Source organism: Kockovaella imperatae, assembly GCF_002102565.1.
Source record: "Kockovaella imperatae strain NRRL Y-17943 chromosome Unknown BD324scaffold_10, whole genome shotgun sequence".
NCBI classification, from domain to species: Eukaryota; Fungi; Basidiomycota; class Tremellomycetes; order Tremellales; family Cuniculitremaceae; genus Kockovaella; species Kockovaella imperatae.
The window spans coordinates 639,226-656,656 of record NW_019028950.1 but is presented as its reverse complement, the minus strand read 5'-3'; the positions used below and the strand labels follow the sequence as shown (position 1 = coordinate 656,656).

General features: G+C 51.9%; 8 protein-coding genes across 8 annotated transcripts; 4 read left to right on the top strand and 4 right to left on the bottom strand.

The window, feature by feature from the left end:
* Window positions 1-69: 69 nt before the first annotated feature.
* Window positions 70-1,101, top strand: BD324DRAFT_631784 (trimeric LpxA-like protein). Its single transcript, XM_022016463.1, has 7 exons — window positions 70-189; window positions 246-260; window positions 313-387; window positions 445-568; window positions 631-745; window positions 799-901; window positions 953-1,101. The coding sequence occupies exons 1-7, from the start codon at window positions 141-143 to the stop codon at window positions 1,039-1,041; spliced, it is 570 nt and encodes a 189-aa protein (XP_021869971.1). The 5' UTR covers window positions 70-140; the 3' UTR covers window positions 1,042-1,101.
* Window positions 1,102-3,967, bottom strand: BD324DRAFT_631779 (hypothetical protein). The gene is made up of 7 exons (XM_022016462.1): window positions 3,459-3,967; window positions 3,300-3,419; window positions 3,135-3,248; window positions 2,406-3,093; window positions 2,296-2,360; window positions 1,941-2,246; window positions 1,102-1,898 (listed from the first exon to the last, which is right to left on the bottom strand). Exons 1-7 carry the CDS (start codon window positions 3,723-3,725, stop codon window positions 1,152-1,154), a joined length of 2,307 nt encoding a protein of 768 aa, XP_021869970.1. The 5' UTR covers window positions 3,726-3,967; the 3' UTR covers window positions 1,102-1,151.
* A 331-nt stretch (window positions 3,968-4,298) lies between these two features.
* BD324DRAFT_652340 (hypothetical protein) lies at window positions 4,299-7,094 on the top strand (the record flags this gene model as incomplete). Its single annotated transcript, XM_022018473.1, has 11 exons — window positions 4,299-5,012; window positions 5,067-5,204; window positions 5,247-5,642; window positions 5,688-5,814; window positions 5,872-5,957; window positions 6,001-6,063; window positions 6,109-6,222; window positions 6,283-6,372; window positions 6,471-6,572; window positions 6,620-6,853; window positions 6,900-7,094. The coding sequence occupies 11 exons, from the start codon at window positions 4,299-4,301 to the stop codon at window positions 7,092-7,094; spliced, it is 2,259 nt and encodes a 752-aa protein (XP_021869969.1).
* A 146-nt stretch (window positions 7,095-7,240) lies between these two features.
* Window positions 7,241-9,200, bottom strand: BD324DRAFT_631775 (hypothetical protein). Its single transcript, XM_022016461.1, has 8 exons — window positions 9,035-9,200; window positions 8,906-8,946; window positions 8,829-8,856; window positions 8,654-8,733; window positions 8,209-8,564; window positions 8,023-8,156; window positions 7,812-7,972; window positions 7,241-7,758 (listed from the first exon to the last, which is right to left on the bottom strand). The coding sequence occupies exons 1-8, from the start codon at window positions 9,061-9,063 to the stop codon at window positions 7,337-7,339; spliced, it is 1,251 nt and encodes a 416-aa protein (XP_021869968.1). The 5' UTR covers window positions 9,064-9,200; the 3' UTR covers window positions 7,241-7,336.
* Window positions 9,201-9,228: 28 nt separating this feature from the next.
* BD324DRAFT_631773 (hypothetical protein) lies at window positions 9,229-10,579 on the top strand. Its single transcript, XM_022016460.1, has 12 exons — window positions 9,229-9,424; window positions 9,519-9,540; window positions 9,596-9,672; window positions 9,724-9,742; window positions 9,808-9,825; window positions 9,882-9,891; window positions 9,945-9,992; window positions 10,050-10,109; window positions 10,157-10,212; window positions 10,263-10,327; window positions 10,386-10,395; window positions 10,448-10,579. The coding sequence occupies exons 1-12, from the start codon at window positions 9,387-9,389 to the stop codon at window positions 10,514-10,516; spliced, it is 492 nt and encodes a 163-aa protein (XP_021869967.1). The 5' UTR covers window positions 9,229-9,386; the 3' UTR covers window positions 10,517-10,579.
* Window positions 10,568-12,575, bottom strand: BD324DRAFT_682555 (ferritin-like domain-domain-containing protein). Its single transcript, XM_022019154.1, has 9 exons — window positions 12,126-12,575; window positions 11,926-12,047; window positions 11,675-11,848; window positions 11,492-11,598; window positions 11,329-11,445; window positions 11,177-11,271; window positions 11,033-11,126; window positions 10,858-10,982; window positions 10,568-10,806 (listed from the first exon to the last, which is right to left on the bottom strand). The coding sequence occupies exons 1-9, from the start codon at window positions 12,261-12,263 to the stop codon at window positions 10,708-10,710; spliced, it is 1,071 nt and encodes a 356-aa protein (XP_021869966.1). The 5' UTR covers window positions 12,264-12,575; the 3' UTR covers window positions 10,568-10,707.
* A 97-nt stretch (window positions 12,576-12,672) lies between these two features.
* BD324DRAFT_631765 (hypothetical protein) lies at window positions 12,673-14,301 on the bottom strand. The gene is made up of 3 exons (XM_022016459.1): window positions 14,140-14,301; window positions 13,951-14,095; window positions 12,673-13,891 (listed from the first exon to the last, which is right to left on the bottom strand). The coding sequence occupies exons 1-3, from the start codon at window positions 14,200-14,202 to the stop codon at window positions 12,960-12,962; spliced, it is 1,140 nt and encodes a 379-aa protein (XP_021869965.1). The 5' UTR covers window positions 14,203-14,301; the 3' UTR covers window positions 12,673-12,959.
* Window positions 14,302-15,160: 859 nt separating this feature from the next.
* Window positions 15,161-17,427, top strand: BD324DRAFT_80738 (hypothetical protein). Its single transcript, XM_022019251.1, has 5 exons — window positions 15,161-15,950; window positions 16,029-16,153; window positions 16,215-16,366; window positions 16,434-16,560; window positions 16,610-17,427. Exons 1-5 carry the CDS (start codon window positions 15,607-15,609, stop codon window positions 17,278-17,280), a joined length of 1,419 nt encoding a protein of 472 aa, XP_021869964.1. The 5' UTR covers window positions 15,161-15,606; the 3' UTR covers window positions 17,281-17,427.
* Window positions 17,428-17,431: the final 4 nt, after the last annotated feature.

The window sequence follows — 17,431 nt, the reverse complement described above, 5'->3', positions numbered from 1 at the left end:
TGGTTGTACGTCGGACCCGAACGCGTTACAAAAACGGACCGAAATGCTGGAATCCGTCATACACATTGTCATTAAAACTTGCGCGGTCAAAGCCTTCAGATGGGTCAGTGATACCTTATCGGGCTTCAAAGGCGTGTGACATGGGTGCTTTTGACCCTTTGGTGACGTATGAAAAGGGAACTTACATTGGTGGGAGGGGGCCGATTCGATCCTTGGCGATGGTAACTGACAGCAAGCGCATTCAGAAACGGATACAGGCAGTAGGCTGCAGATGATACCGGGATGATGATGGTCTCTGATTCCCAAACATAGACAAAGTATCGAGAAAGGCTGTCATTACTGGCGCTACAAATATCATCCTTGGTGGAAAGTCTATTATACAATCAGGCGAGTCTATGAGCGGAAAGATCGAAGAGCGTTCCCCTTATCCTGACCATAATCTAGGAGCGGTACTCAGAGGCGATCTCCGGAGGTATACGGCTGGCCAACATGTAGTTATTTCCATGGGAAGATACTGCAACATCTCAGAAGGTGTCGTCATTCGTCCACCAGGAAAGATCTACAAGGGGTGAAGTGATCGGCTTGCCATCTCGTACCGTACTGAACCTCTCCCGCCTGATATATTCACAGATCATTCACATTCTACCCCGTACGGATAGGAGACTGCGTGACCATTGGCCAGAACAGCGTCGTCGAAGCTGCTCAGATAGGTCTAGGCGTAGAAATCGGCAAGGACTGCATCATTGTGCGTGAAATGCTCGTTTTACCTCGTCACCATTGTTCACACTTTCACCACAGGGTAAATTCGTCATCATCAAGGATCTGGCAGTCATCCTTCCTGAGACTGTACTGCCCGAAGCGACTGTCGTCCCTCCAATGACAGTCTGGGGTGGTAATCCAGGTGAGACCCGTGCCCTATCTCGTTCCTATTCCAGCACTGACCCTCCACCAGGCCAATTGCTCGATAGTCTACCCGAGACACACCAAGAGATGGTTGAAGCAAAATGCAAGGGCTTTTACTCGCGGTTCAGAGCAGCGTAAAGGATCGAAGCGAAGTGGATGATACCCCGCATAGGTATACCTGAGCAAATACAAAACATGTGTCATATCGTCATGTCATCAAGGTCATAAGCATTCTAACATCGTGGTCGTCAAAGATCGTCGAACGCGCACATTCCAATCAGGATCTGTCTCTCGATACAACTTCTCCACTCGCCGGTCGGCTCATTGGCACTCCCGCTTTCCTTCATCGCTTGTTCCTGGCTAGCCGATCGCCTCGCTTCGCTAGCTCGCCGGATGGCACTAGGCGTGGGACTGGTATACTCGGTTGTCGCCTTACCCTGTGCAAGTGCTTTTGTCCTCTCTTCTTCCCTCTTGTCAAATGCCTTGAGGGCCGCTGCAACTGAATCTGGCGAAGAATAACGAGTGCCCGGCGAAAGAGGCATCTGCTCCGGTGAACCTAGATGCGACGAGAGCCGGCTCAAAGGCGTCCCATCTCGGAAATTGGCAATGCCACCTGAAGATTGTCGGGACAGAGACGAGGCGCTTGACGAAGATCGTTGTGGATGAGATCTTGATGTCTGTCTGCCTGCCCAGTAGCTCGATCGCGACGCGTAGGGTTCCTCGACGGATGGAGAGGGCTTCTCAATACCCATCAACCGAAGATGTGCTTCCATCCGATGACGCTCCCGACGATCCTCCTCGTCTTCCTCTTCTGGAAAGCTTTTCCGTGGAGGCCTGGCGGTGGTAGGTTCTGATGCTGGAGGAGTCGCCGTGCTGGTCTTGTTCGCAAGCGCAAGCGGTCTTAGTGCAGGATTTGGCTTCGGCTCGGCTGGAGAGCCTAAAGTCGGTAACCCGAAGCCAAGAGATCGGAGATCAAGTGAGAATCCTCTCTTTGCCTGGAATTGCATTAGTCCGAGGTTGGTAAGGCTTCCACTTACCCTTTTGTCCATCTTCGCTTCTTGCTTTGTGTTCTCTTCCATCTTCTCAGGCTCTGCAGTCGTCACGTCACTTGTTGCCCGACCAAAGAAGCTCAATGGCCTAGATTTCTTCTCGACGCTCTTCCTGCTGATCTCCGCCGGCAGAGACTCCTTCTTGACCTCAGTCTGAGCTTGCATGTTATCCGCTAGCTCTTGCAAACTACCGCGTATTGGACCAGAGCTTTTCTTCGCGCCAAATCGGCGCGTCTTGTAATCGACAGAGAGAATCTGCTCAAATCCTTCTTGCGTGATAATGCGGTCGATGATCTAGGATGCCGTGAGCCGAAAGCGTGTTATGTCCTGTAGTGGAACTGACCTTTGAGCAGTATAAAGTCAAGGCTTTGTTGGCTTCCCTCAGATTTTTGATCTCCGTTCGCATGGCTGGGTCCAGCTCAGTCTGGGCCAAACAACGATCACCATACGCACCTTCGCCTTCGTCGCCCTTGCCCCACACCCTCATCTGGCCTGCGTCCACTTCCACCTCTGCCCTTCCAAGTTCTGCCGCGAGATCCAACCCGACCCCAGTTTCTGGTAAATCCCCCAAAGATTCGACCTTGCGTATCTTGCCCTTTTTAGGTGGCGCAAGATGACCACTGGACGAGATGCTCATCGAGCCTGACTCGCCATCCAAAGACTTCACAAAAACATGCTCGTCCTCCAAGATTGGAGATTGCGCATTCAGGTCCGAGTTGAGTTCATCCATCTCCAACTCTTCGTCTAATGCCTCCAAATGCCCTCCTGCACGTCCAGACGGCGTAAGAGAATCGTCATATCTTGAGACCACATCACAGCCAATGTCAGGCATCTTGCCGGAAAGAGTCCGCTCTCTGACAAGATATTCCCAACCGGCATTCTCCTCCAGAAGCTCGACATTGGCTTGACGAAGCTCTCCCACTTCTCTGTTCACAGTGTCGAGCTGAGCTAAGAGTGTAGAATTCGAGACTTTCAGTGAGGCCAACTCGTCTTTCAAGTCGGAGATGTGGCCGTCGTCGAGAGATTCAGAGACAGGGGATACAGGCTTGGAGGATTTCGCAGCGAGCAAGGCTCGGATGCGCTGTTGCAAATGCGTTTCTTGGTCTTTCAGTGCCCTTCGTTCCGCTTCAAATGCCGCCTCCTAGAAACGATCAGCGTGTCCGAGTCTCAAGGCGGCCTCACCTGCTCGGCAATTCTCTTCTGAGCCTCTCGAGTTTGCGATTCCGCCTGGGACAATCGCTCGCGAAGTCTAATCAACACCTCATCTCGCTCCATAAGATCGCTCTCAAGCCGAGTCTGAGTTAGAGTGTCAGATCCTCCCGATGGGCGTGATGGTTCTCCACCCACCTCTTCGAGATATGCATCCTTCGCTTGAGACTGTAACGTCCTTAGGCTCGTTGCGAGTTCCTTCTTCGCCCGCTCGGCAGCCGCGACATCCGCTTCGAGATTCTCGACTTTCTGTAGGAGCTGACAAGATGAGCTTCCAAAGATTCTGGGATTACTCACCCTATCACGGACATCCCATTCTTCTTTCAGAGCCTCCTGTATAGCTTCTCTGCTGGCTCCATTGAGCTCTTCCTCCGTCCTTTCCCTCAAGCCACCCATCGTTCCCGCTCCTCTTGCAGAGGTCATAGGATTTCTGTTCAGCTCTTGAACAAGTTCAGGTCCGGAAGCTGAGGCCGTACCCGGTAACAAAGACCGTCGCTTCGCCCGCGAGGGGGGAAGCGGCCGATGGGAGCTGGGATGATCGTTGGGTAAGATCTCGAAAGACATGATAAAGGTGATGGGGCCTTGGAGATATCTCTATTGTCCCATGATTCGACGAGGAGCTTACTGCATTTAATTGTCCTGCCCTGCCATCATTGCATGAGCCATAGAAGCCTGGGACGAGGAATGTAATCCAGATGTTTCGGCTGCAGAGTTTGGAATCGAGACCCGTCCCCATGCCCCTGGTGTTTCAGCCTCTCCTCATCGGCCAGGAGAAGGAGAAAAAGCGGGAGAAGCCGCCGTTTGAGTCTGCAGTGGCAGTGAGGCGGGACCGTCTTGCGATTGCGGAACGGATATGAACCTCGACTAGAAAGAAGGGTATTCACCGGTTTTGCTTTATCGCCTAGGACTACATCAGGTTCCTCAACCCATGCAGACTTTGATTGGCACAGCTGCCCCATCGGGGCATATATGTAGAATCTGTCTCACACTGATCGAACTTCCGGAGGACCCAGCGCTGACGTTGTCACACCTTACACCAAGTCTTGTCAGTCCCTGTCGGCAACTGGTTGAGCCACCACACGAGCGCTACGTAGGATCAAGTATTACTTCGTCTGGGTTTCGAGTCCGACCAAGAAAATGTTGTTAGGATTAGTTCGACCTGCAGACTCACAGATGATCAAGACAACCCAAGCGAAGAGGAATCAGAGATACCAGTTACTTCACGCCAGCGCTGTAAGTACCGAGCCTCTACTGAGGGAGACGGGTCCCGTTCGCCAGCGGGATGTAGCCCTCACTGCCTCAATCCAAGCTTATCTGACTGTAGACTATACTCACGGAGCGATAGATCCTCGAAATAACTACATTGATCCAACCTCGACTGTTTCGTCCATTGGTGGACAGCTAAAAGATCAAACTCGCTCAGGTGGTTTCAAGTTCACACTTGATAGTGCACGGACCGGATCGCGGTGTATCAGGACTTTTCCAGTTGCTCAACACTGCTCGACTCTTGACAATTATCGTTCACGCTTCACTGCACTACCCATTCGATCTGTCGAGCACCAAATAGATTACTGGTCACCGAGTGTATCCCTCGAGACTAGCCTGTTCGCTGGCCCGAACATCAACACGCAAGAGTATCGGAAGCTCCACTATTCGAATCGTGCTGAACGAAACCCTCGTGAACAGGAAGGCGCAAAAATGCCAATGAGCGACGCACTGGACTCGGTGTTCGAGAGATTGAGGCTTGAGAAGTACCTGGACGAACGGCCGCTCGCAGGCAGCCTCAGAAACCAAAACCCTCCTCTGTTCTCAGGGCGGTCTCTTAAGCCTTCGGTTAGCGCAGAGGCGAACGTAAGTCATGTGGATGTTGACTCTAGGACTGAAGCGAGTTTGACCTACCAGCAGCCAGGTCGAAGTCGTCTGGATCAGCAGAATGACGGACTCGGTCGGCGGGATCGCGAAGAGGTTGCGGACTTGACAGCAGAGCTGCACCACCGCACAAACGCTTTACACGCACAGCTCCGACAAGCAAGCATGGAGCCAGTGAGAGGGCCTCCCTTGACGTCCCTCTGAATCCCTTCTCAGGAGACATGGCGAGCTAAATGTACCCCGCTCGAGAATCAGTCTCGAGCGAAGAATGAGTCTCTCGAAGAGACGAGCAAGCTCCTCGGATTGGCCAGTGTTCGCCTTCTTTCCGATGCAACGACCATCAAGACACTAGAGGATGATCTGTCCAACTTGTCTCTTCAGCTCGATGCTCGGACCAAGGAGCTCGATGCCGAGCGATCACTGCGGGAAGCAGCTGATGCCGCTCGAGTTGATGCCGAAGTGAAGGAAATGAGTGCTTGCAAGCATCAATCGACGCTTGCCAAGCACTTGCGGGAAGCCAATGACAAGTTGGCAGAGGTCCAAAAATCGAAGGATCAAGAAGCTGAAGGGAGAATGAAAGCTGAGAAACGAGCAGTAGATGCTGAGCAAGCGGTGAGTGAGATGGATCAATGGCACCTACGATACTGAGTCTTAAAGGCACGACGTAATGGCAGGTGGGGTCCACCTGTGAATGCTCGGGTCGTGGCGGAGTTGCAAAACCACATCAAGAATCTCAAAGGTTCCCTCGAACGATGCAATGTCCAGTTGGCTGATTCCAAAGCAAGTGCCAATCCCCTCCACTTGGGACGTTGCCCTCTGCTGACCTGATCGGCGCAGTCAGAGACAGCCAGGCTGAAAGACAAGATTGAGCAGATCAGAGCCGACAATACGGGCCTTCGAGCAAGAAACGACGAGTTGACTCAGCATGTGAGTGGATCAGTTTTTCTGGAGAGCTCACATCTTTGTACAGGCTGAAATGCAACGCAAGGCCGAGGACGATCGCAATCAGTCTCGAAAGCATCTGCAAGCCGCTGTGAGCTGCCATATGTGCATCGAGAAGGCGCTGAATGCTCAATAGGAGAGTGCATTGACCGAGCACAAAGCACGTAATCAAGCATTGCAGGAGCGCCTCGACGAGGCAGTCGAGAATGGGCAGCTGCTGGCGGGACAGATTCAGGCGGAATCGACAGGGGTGAGATCAGCTGACTTGTGCATGACACCACACGACAAAACGCTGAGGACTACTGTGCAGAGTCTCAGCAGCCAGTTGGACCCTGCGACAGAACGAGGGGTTCCTCGAGCGACCTCAGAAGTGATAAGCAATGGCTCGAGTGATATCGTCGTGAGTTCAGATCTTAAGATGAATTTGCTCGCTCATGATTTGCTCTGCCACTCACAGCTCAGTGAACCTGAAGCTTCCTCAGCACCTCGTCCTTCCAGTCCACCGGTATCAAAGAGCCAAACACTGCAAGGGCCCAATCGACTGCTTTCAGATTTCCAACTATGGTGGCGCAGATGAAAGACGATCCAATATTTGAAGAGGTCAGCTACAACTTTCCTTTGCTATCAAGCTGATATCGTCCTGTCAGGCGACGACGATTCCCTCCCAGGCCGAGATCTCTGATCACACCAACGCGAAGCAAGAGATGGATCCGATTAACATCGCCCCTACGCATGTCCGCCTGGGACCGACATCCTTGGGAGACCTGTCATCTATCAGCTCAGGCATGACTGAACTAGCTGCCATCGGCCCAGGGACGAACACCGCCCCAAAGGATCACTTTATCCATTTGTCTCAAGCGCGAGCATCTCGCGATCCTTACGTGAGTGGCCTACTTGTTGACGGACCTACTGTATTGAGCGCCTCAGATTGGTCTTGAGAGTGTTTTCGTTCATTCTACTCTTCCTGTGTCACCGCCGATAGCTGCTAGTCCAGTTTCGTCCCGCGGAAGAGAGCCTAAAACGTTCGACCATCTACTCGATCATCTTCAATTATCGTCTCAAACCCTTCAGCCAAGTGTCGGTGGGAATAGCAGACAAGAGACAACCAATTTTCTCCTGTGAACGCCTCGGCGCTGCCAAAGAGGAACCCCGTTCCTGAGCTGAGCAAGCTGCTTGAAAGTCGAGATACATCCATGGTTGATTAGGTAGTGAACGTCAGTAGGGTCGAGCTTCGATCAGCCCAATTTCCGCACACCATAAACCTATTGATCAACCAAATTGAATATTCATACCCCTCAACGAATCTCGACAAGACAGTCCACACGCCGGAGCTTACAATCAGTATCCTGGTTACTAACCATCTTCTATTCTACCTGAGTATAAGTACCAGGGAAGATACCTTGTCTTCCATCGATACGCCCGGTCCACCAATCGTCCGCACTTTCTGTCTGTTCAATAATTTCGATTCTGTCTCCCGCTTTGAATGAAAGATCTCCCTCGGCTTGAGCTTCAAAGTCGAATATAGCCGTAGCGTATCGTTTGGCAGAGTAGCTCGGCTTGGCTTTGAGCGGTGGTGGCGGCGGTGGAGCCTTCTTGATAGATGCAGATGATGGCGTAGACGTGTAGGGAGGAGGAGCAGCTACTGTCCTTGTTGGCGGTGCGGCGACATCAGCCTTGGGACTGTATCCTCCGGCCGCTTTATGGTCGGCACCTTGACGGGACGAGCTGATGGAAGGTGATCGTCCGACTGATCCTCCAGATTGTCGAGCCTGTTGTAGCAGTTTTGCTGTCGGACAAAGTCAGCAAGATTGTCGTCTTCCATAAACCAGGCGGCCTCACCTGTTGACTGGACACGCTTGGTAATGTCCATCGATTCGATCTGCTCCGCAGTGTCTCCTTGCTGCTCCAGATAGATGTTTTCGATGTCCTTCCTGGTAAGATCGTATTTTCCATCCGAGTACGATTGGATCTTCTCCAGCATAATGTAGTAAACATTAAGCCTGGGAAACGTGTGAGCGTGAACGTCCAGTCCAACGACTCTGACACTCACTGCATGTAGTAGAACGAGTGGTATAGCGGATCGATAAATCGAGTGGCCATCTCGATGAATGCTGGAAGCTCAGTTTTCAACATGTTATTGTAGTGCTCGTATTCTCCAGAAGCAAGTTCAAAGTCTTGTTCGACCTGTGGGATGGTGCGTCAGGCCATGGAACTCATGCTAAGCCCCATGACCTACCTTGAAAGTATTCTTCTCATCGGACAAGCTCTTCTCCTTTTTGTTTCTGAGCTTTTCCAAACTGTTATTATGACGATCATAATCGACCAATTTGTGATCCCTCTTGGTACAAGTTTTTCTGATCTTCTTGCAGATGTCCACGAGCTCTTTACAAGGCTGAACGATCTTTGCTTCGATCAATTCGAGCTCCGGTGCCAGCGTCTCTCGAACTTCCTCCATGAGACGTTGATACATGTCAATGTTCTTCAGTGTGATTTCCGACTGAGGATGCTTCTGAGCAAGGTTGTATTCTCCGCCCATGGGGGAAAAGAGGGTTTCAAGGGATCCGGCAAAATTGGACCCAGAGTGGAGCAGGGCTATTGCACAAAGTCAGTAAGGGGAAACGCAAGAGAAGGGTCTTCTGGGTGGTTGGGAAATCTTGCTACCCAAACTTCACGGAACTCACTCGTTACTGAATCTCGGAAAGTCGCCGATTCCTTGTACATCTTCTCGCAAGCAGCTTCAACAGCCGCAAACTTTCGTTCCCTGGGGGAAATACAGACGTCAGATTCCGATATCGCCAGTGCGTCGAGAATGACCAAGCATGAAACAACGGGACCTCTTGGCAAAGTACCACTCACCAATCATTGTATTCTGGATCTGATGATTCTAAGGTCCCGTCAGATTGCGAGCAAAACGTCTCAACATCTAGACTCACTCTTAGCCATCCCAATTTTGGAAGTGAGATTATGCGGCGTCCTAGGTCGTCCGAGTCAATTACCTATCCCTCCGCATACAGACAAGGACGGGGTTACTCTCATGTACCCCCTCCTTGGCATAGACTCACCGCGCCAGAGCTTTCGTGAGGCCTTTCATCCTGCCTTATACGTCTAGCTTTTAGAGCCAAGAGCTTCTGCCAGAATAATCTCGTATTTAACGTCCCTCAAACACAAGACTGAAGGGCCAAAGACTACAATGCCCAGTCCAAGGACGAAGATGGACAGCAATTATTAGGCGGCGCAGTTCCGAAGGTGGTGCCGCTTCGAGCGAAGGTAAACGTCACTACACCATTTCTTACGTAAAATATCGGCTCGTCCCTCTAATCCCTTGGCTTGTAGCTTGAACACCGACCGATCTTCTGTCCATATCTTCCTGGATTTGTGTAGACCAGACCCATTGACGGTCCATATTTCTCGACCATGTCTGAGCTTTGTCCACCATGGGCACCATTCTTCGGGTGAGTGAACGTCGACCTTCTGATCACGTAGTGCCCCAGGGGGAACGCATCCAAATAAAATCCAACCTTTACACCGCGCTGACCTTGATCTCAGATTCGCAGGAGTCACCAGCGCAGTGAGCCATATGTCGAGACTTCTAGAAGACCCAAATACTCATGGGTCCTCTGCAGATGGTGCTATCGACTATCGGAGCCGCTTATGGAACGTCTAAAGCAGGTATAGGTCTCGCTGGATTGGGTCAATTCAGGTGAGGTTTTGACGGCATTTGGTTCCGGACACGCACTGATTCATGGTATAGACCTGAATTGATCATGAAGGTAATCGTCTCCTCCGCCGCGATGGAATAGAATTCACTGACCCTCATGCCCCCCTCTCATTCAAGTCTCTGATCCCCGTCGTCGTAAGTCTGATTGCGAACGATCGACCATGATCATTGCTGACCATCAATCCGCTCAGATGTCCGGTAGTGAGTCCTGCTTCAGGCTCTCAGTCGAAGCGCGATGCTCATCTCGTTCCCAGTCATCGCAGTATATGGATTAGTAGTGTCTGTCCTCATCTCAGGAGGCAGTGAGTCGGACCTGACTCTACAGCTCAGGAAACCTCGATTGCTGATCATTCCTGTAGTAACCCCAAGCGAGCCATACTCTTTGTTTGCTGGTTTCGTTCACTTGGCAGCTGGTCTAGGTCAGCTACACTTCTCTATCAATGATGCAAGCTGATGCTCCGATCAGCCTGTGGCATGACAGGTCTCGCGGCGGGGTACGCCATCGGTATCGTGGGGGATGCTGTGCGTTTCCCTCCTCTAGACATGGACATCGTGCTGATCTTGATGTTCAGTGTGTCAGGGCGTACCTAAACGAATCACGAGTCTTCGTCGTCATGGTCCTGATCCTTATCTTTGCGTGAGCTCATACGCCGTGAAAACCGGATCGTCGCTCATCTACCACCCTATCTACACAGCGAAGTCTTGGTGAGCTGATCAACACGTCACCTGGATGTGGAACCCAGCTGATAGTCCTCAGGGACTGTATGGACTCATTGTCGCTCTCATTCTCAATACTTCAGTCGGTGATGTGGTGTGTGGGGCATAGAACGTCTTCCTCAACTCGCAGCCTCATCACCTTCACGTTACAGCATGCACGCATTGATTCATGTAACAAGGACATCATATCCAATCCTCGAGCCCGTCAGACCTGGATAGAAGGGCCGGGTCTGTATTCGATGATGGCTGACGATTCGAGACGAGGTGTTCCGGAGGCACATTACAAGTTTCGGTCCATCCTCACGTAGTACCAACCCCTCCGCTAATCACGATGATCTTTTCTATCACCTTCGGCGACGCGATGTGGCCAGAAGCGGCGGATACTTGACCCAGAAGTAGCTGACGTGCAGGTCAGCCAACTCATTGCTCACATCGACAATTGTATCTCACTTCGGCTTCGGAGCTGCTCACAGCGTCGATAAACGTCACGACGGGACCCGCAACAATGATACCGGCATCTTGTCCGACGATATTGGCGCTGAGCGGGGTCTCGGAGTTTGTCACGAAGATGTGTACTACCAACCCGATTGGCGATAACTCGAATGCTCAGCATTTCAAAGCTCACCTGGACCGTCAAGACCGTCTGGGACGACGCAGGAAGGAATAGGAAACACGAGAGCCTCTGATGCACCGCCAACAATCATGTTGCAGAACAGTGTCTGGAGCAAAGGGTCAATTGGAGTGTTTCGTTACGTTCGGATCAATTTACGGATTGATCCTGCCCCTCAAGGCCTGCACCTCCAAACGTCAACGATGTTCCTGTTCCAATGGCCTCAGCGTTGGTCAAGCTCAACGCGGGAGTAGCTGCGCGAGATATACTGTCAGCACTTGGACGACGAGTTTCGGGTCGTTTCAACGCACGCTGCAGGCCCAGCGCTGCCATTGGATCACAACCTCCCGAAATGAACGGCGCCGCGACGCTGAGTACCTGTTGAGGCGAGAGCACCATGTCGAAAGCATTTGGAATGGATGATCCTCCTAAAAGACAATCAAGAAGCTGCGGAACCACGAGGGCCTGTCTCACCATTGAACGCGTTGAGTTGCGAACTATGCCTCGCTTCGACGGTCAAAATCTCCGCTGCGCTGACCAAGAGGGATTTATCCGAACTCAACGTGGCGCCACCAATGTATCTGCGCATTACAAGCGATTCAGCACCAACACCATTTACAATTGAGGAACCCAGCTTGGAGGGTCGCAGAGACTCACGCATCGACACCGATAAACTCTAACACCCTAGCAGTCTGTAAGAACGTCTTGACGGATCCTAAAGCCGCGGAAAAATCAAATTGACAAGTATCCACATCGGACGTATCGCTTCCTAGGGACTGGGCGACCGCTTGAAGAGTGGTCAAATGGATCTTTTCGTCCTCCGCTATGATTCTAGACGGGAATGGAATTCAACATTGGCCCGCACCTGGGTACTGATACGGATTTCACCTGCTCTCCCCGACACTCACTTGATCTGGTCGAGGAAGACTTGAGCATTACTGATTCCAGCATTGAGACAATCCGATTCGCCAAATTTGGCCAGACCTTGGGCGTAAAACGTAGATTCGAGCGATTCAGCGAGCGCGGCAAACTGAGTCCGTTCCCTATTGTCAGCCTTTCCTTCCAGCATCGTACATCATGTTCCTCATCGAGCCAACGTTCCACTCACCTTGACGACCGTCAGATCGGTAGATGCTGCGTCTCCTTGACGTTTGAAGTACGATTGACGAAACACAGCCTTGGGTGTCGGGGCGGCGGAAATCGTGAAGGACAATAAGAGACACACAAAGGTGACGATAGCCAGCATGGTGTGAGTGATGTAGCTTGAGAACGCGGTCTGTGAGTACAGTACGTTTACAGAGAGTATTGATTCGCCGGACGTTCGGTGGAAGCGAAGGATATGGCTTTGTTCGAAGTTCTGTCTCCAGGACCGAGAATAGGATCGTAGAACTGAAAGAAGGGTGGTGGTCACCAGGACCTGAGGGATCGAAAGAGCGAGAAAGCAGGTACAGATCAATTTGCTATTGATACCAGAAAAGTGGACGAATTACAACGATGGTCATTCTTATTCGCATGACATCTTATAGTCTAACTTGCAATATGGCCGACTTAGGGCTCCCTCTTGGCATCTGATACGACTGACCATCAAGCTCATAATTCGATGGACTTGGATCCCAAGGAGACGGGCTCCAGTCGCCAGGCACACACAGTACGGTATCCTAGTTTCTGGGTCTTGCCACATGACTCGCCGCCGCGTCAGACGTCGTTGAGGCGTCTCCGCTGTACCTTTGGACGTCATGACAACAACAAATGGCCGATAGTGCCGAGATTGATGCTATACACTCTGGCTACATGCGGAAAGTTGCGTGTTGTACACACAGTGAGAGTTGCGCAGCACTGGACGAGCTCAGGACTGGAATAAGAGGATACCCAAAGGCAATGAACGAATCCATGAATGGCCGACAGGACCAAACTGTCGAAAGGGACTATCCCTGGCCACCCCTCACACCTCACCCAGACCCATGCCCATGTCTATACCCTCTTCTCCGTCTCCTCCGTCAAGCCTGAACACCCTCTTCATATCCTCCACGGCCTGACTATCGTGACCACTCGGCATATTCTCTTCACCTTCCACCGGTTCTTGTTCCTCTTCTTCCTCTTCGGCTCTCCTGGCAGCTTCAGCGGCCGCTGCTGCATCCACGACTTCGAGTAACGATTGACCATGGGGTTCCCAAGCATTGGCAAATATACTCTCGACCCCTCCTTCACCCGAAACGTCCGGTTGGACATCTCCACTCGGTTGACCATCCATTCCGGACGCTGCAAGGTTGAAAGCCTGTCCTTCTAGCGCTCTTCTCACCTCGTCCTCGGCTTGATATCCTTCATCCATAGTTGGAACCACTTCCATGCGGATATCGTCGTCGACTCCGCCGTCGGGATCTTCTGGTGGTTCCTGTCCTTCCGGATGATTCTCTTCATATTCCCGCAACAGTCGAATGTATTCTTCTCGGTTCTTCCTCAACCTCATCTCTCTAACGAGGTATCCTGGAAACTTTCTCGGTCTCCCCTTTCGTTTCGCAATACCCAATTCTTTTCTCGCGCGAGAAGCCTCGTATTCTGCCTGTTCATCTGGGTCTCTGACTTTTGGCGGTCTACCACGAGGTCGTTTAGGCGGAGGCGTCTTTTTCCGTCTGGGTTTACGAGGCTTCGTCACAGCCTTGTACTTGTTCTTAGAACCTTTAGGTCGACCTCGACCCCGTTTCACGCTGACCTCGAAAGGTGGTGCATCGATCGTGGAGGAATCTCCTGCGAGGCCGCTAGAGGGGATAGTATGCGTGATGGAAGAGGATGAGGCGATGGGTTGAGAGGCTTCTCCAGTGGATAGGTCAAAGTGAGCCGGAGGTGATTGACCAAAGTTTCCGGGGAACAGATCGCCTGGAGGGATGGTATCATCAGCGGAATGATTGAACTCGAAAAGAAGACCAACGACTGACTCAGGTTCGCCTCGGTAAAATGTTCCAACGTATTCTGCAGACTCTGCTCTATACGATCCCGCTCCTCATGCTCTGCCAAGTGAGACGCTTCGTGACTGTTAGTTTCTGATGGATGTAGCGCATCGCGATGGTGTATATCGTTCGACTAGATAGAGGGGTGTTAGTTATGACCTTGGAGAGAGAATCTACCTGTGAGGCTTGATTCAAGCTGTTGACGATTTCTCTCCAATCCGGATCAAGATCTTCATCCATTCCTCCCCCTGCACCACCACCACCACCTCCTCCTCCAGCAGCTGTGATGGGCGTACTGTCCGTGATGGCATCCTCGACTGCGCCAGTGGAAACGGGACCATGATGCGCCAAATTTTGCTGTTCATCGACCACCGTATCCTGCTGTGAACGCGATTGACTGATCTTTCCAGATACGTCTTCACCTCCTCCTCCTCTAGCTACCTGTTGAGCTCTATCAACCAGGTCGACGAGGGATGGATCTATAGGGATATGATCATCCAAGGCTGACTGATCCAGATGGGACGAAGTGACGTCCCCTGATTCTCCTGATATCTTGATGCCTTGACGCAGCTTGGCTGGCTGTTTACCTTTGGCCATAATCTCAGCAGGTGGATCACCAAAGTGGAGGGGGTACCGGTGGCCTGTTGGGATTAAATCAAAGGGAAAAAGAGGGCACGAAACAAAACAAAGGAGCCCAGGGTTGGAGTGGCAAATGAAGGGGTGACGTGACGCATATCGCCGAACCACCGAGTTGAATGTGGCAGATGAATCCATTCACTGGGGTCTCGCTTGATCATGCTATTCAGTTGATTCCACCTTGGGGCTGAACTTCGACTCGGCTGCGTCGACGGAGCATGCCTCGTGCAGGTCATTGACAGCCGGATCATTCATTCAATGCCATCATGCAACTGGCCTGTGTCCTGACGACGGAAAGATGGGTCGCACAGCGCTGAGGCATACCTCAAGACCTGGTCAGGAGTGTATCCATTCGCTTGAGACAAGTACTGATAACAGGAGCGGAAGGTCGACAGAAGTAAAGTCCCTCAGAAGTGCCTCATGGGGAGGTACTGCAATGATGTACCATCTAAACGAGAGTCGCTAAGAAGGCACAAAACATGGTCGTCCCCTGCCTCCCCCTCTCCTTTCTACATTCATACCACACACGGATCATCTCGGATACCTTTGAGAGCGCTATATTGCTACATAAGGGGAAGGTGGGACCCAACTCTTCTCCTCCTTTAGTTGCTGTGGGCCGTGCTTGGCTGGCCTTTCAAAGCTCTAATCATCTTCCTTTGATCCCATTGACGTCAAGCAAGAGTCATCATCACCGTCATTTTCATCCTGACGTCCACCCGCGGGGTGGTGTTCTCTTTCCCCTTGTACTGACCCAACCATTCCCCTCCCCCCTTTCTACTACTCAAATTTTGTTGTCGCAGCATCCCTTGCCAGCTCTACGTCTTCTTCTTCTTCTTCTTCTTCTTCTATATATTCACCTTTCGCTTCTGCTGCACCCCTTCTCTCGCTTGGAACCAAAGGCCCAACAACACAGCCTCAATCCAAGTACATAACAGTCCATTTTCATCGGCCCTCATCTATTCCAAATACGACTCGCTTCGTCCGCGCCCACGCCCGCGCCCGCTAACCATGACCACATCAACCACACCCACCTTTGCTCGAGTCAGCTCTCTGACCCACTGGACAAACCTTTTCCACCCTGTGACCGGGGCTTTCAGACTCCCATCTACCGCTGGAGAATACATTGAACACCTCGATATCGATCTAAGATTCGTACATTGCGAATTTCAAGACGTTGGCTCCCTCCTTGGCCCAAAGGCTCTCGAGAAGACTCTTTTGCCCTCTGGACCCGTCCATCTGCCCAAGGTCTGTCTGTTGACTTTGCGAGGGGCGGAGCACTGTCAAGATTGCGATGAGTCAATGGAAGCGTTAGCAGAGGTTCTAGGCGTCATCCGTCCCGTGGAAGTGAGATGGTGAGTTTGAGACATGACTTTACATCACAAAGGGGAGAAACGATGGCTGCATGCTGAACTAGGCCCCTCGGACCTCAGGCTCAATGCCAGTACTGATCCAAGAGAACAAGTCACATTCGCGACACACCTGGTGCACGACGCCATCATCCAAGCGGGTCATCAATGGGCCATGCATGAGTCATTGCGAAAGCTCGTCATACAGGGTCAGTCGGCGTGGAGATGCCTGATTGATTGATCAGTACTGAGAATTCTCTCCTAACACAGGCGGCTTCCCCTGCCCCAATTTGACTGCGCCCACTCCGTTCAACCTCACCCCAGCGACTACTCCTGCATCGTCTCCTGGACCTCACAGAACGACATTTGGGACTCTCGCCTCGGCTCTGCCTTCGTTAAGCACTATCAAGCCGAAAGCCAAGGCAAGTTGACTGCCTATCAACGCGGGTTCTCGCAAAGCAGCAGGAAGTTGATCCCCTGAATCTCTAGGTGGTCGACGAGGATCGACTTAAAGCGCGTGCTGAAAGACAACGACTCGCAGAGTACACTCTCAAACCACGATTTGAATTTGCGTTCGGTAGCTGGGGCGCAGAGTCGATTCACTGGCGACTCGACGGTGAGACACCCATCCCACGTCAGGTGTGTTTGACATTCACACTGCTCAGGACGTTACACCTCCACCTGTATCAAATCCATCGCCGAGCAGCTGTTCAAAGCACTGAACAAGACCTGGCCTCACCCCGCTACTCACTCACATCTCCCTCTTCCGTCCTTGTTCGTCTTTACGCCTCTGGACCCTCTCAGTGTCAGCAAGATCCGAGCTCTACCAGATGCCCTGGATCTGTCCTCCGAAATGAGGGACTACATCGACGACGTCTTCTTCTTCACTGCTCAGTTTGGAGCGCCAATGCACGCCCGGATGTTTGAACAAGAGGACCAAGTGCCCGTCAGCGATAGATCTCGACAGGCAAGACGCCTCAAAGCTGAAATGATACTTTTGCACAATGGTCCGAATGTGATTGTCGAATTGGCTCAGTTGATCCCTTCGATACCGGATTCCACCAACTCGTCAGAAGCTGGAACACCCCCTGGTACAGCCAAAGATCAACTGGTCTTTCGTCTCGATGGATCCGATTCATCACCGGGAAGCTTGCCTTCCATCATGACAGATCACGAGGGCGGCGTGTCGTCCGACGAGGAGGATGCCGTGGCGATGACTCCGGATCTCGGGACCAGTCTCGTCATGGATGAAGGGGCTGTGACTGCCTCAGACAGAGGTGGCGGCGGATGCAAATCTGGACCTATTCCTATCAGGCAGGGCTCTTGGGGAGTTTAGCGACGAGCAGTCGCTTAGGTCGGATGTGGTGAACAAGCAGCCTGCCTGACCTTTAGATACCACGAAAAAGGCTCTCTTATGCCTCTTCTGTACATGTAGCGAGAGATCAAGTCGACCGTTCTTATCGTTCCTGTATCCGTACTTAGTTTTC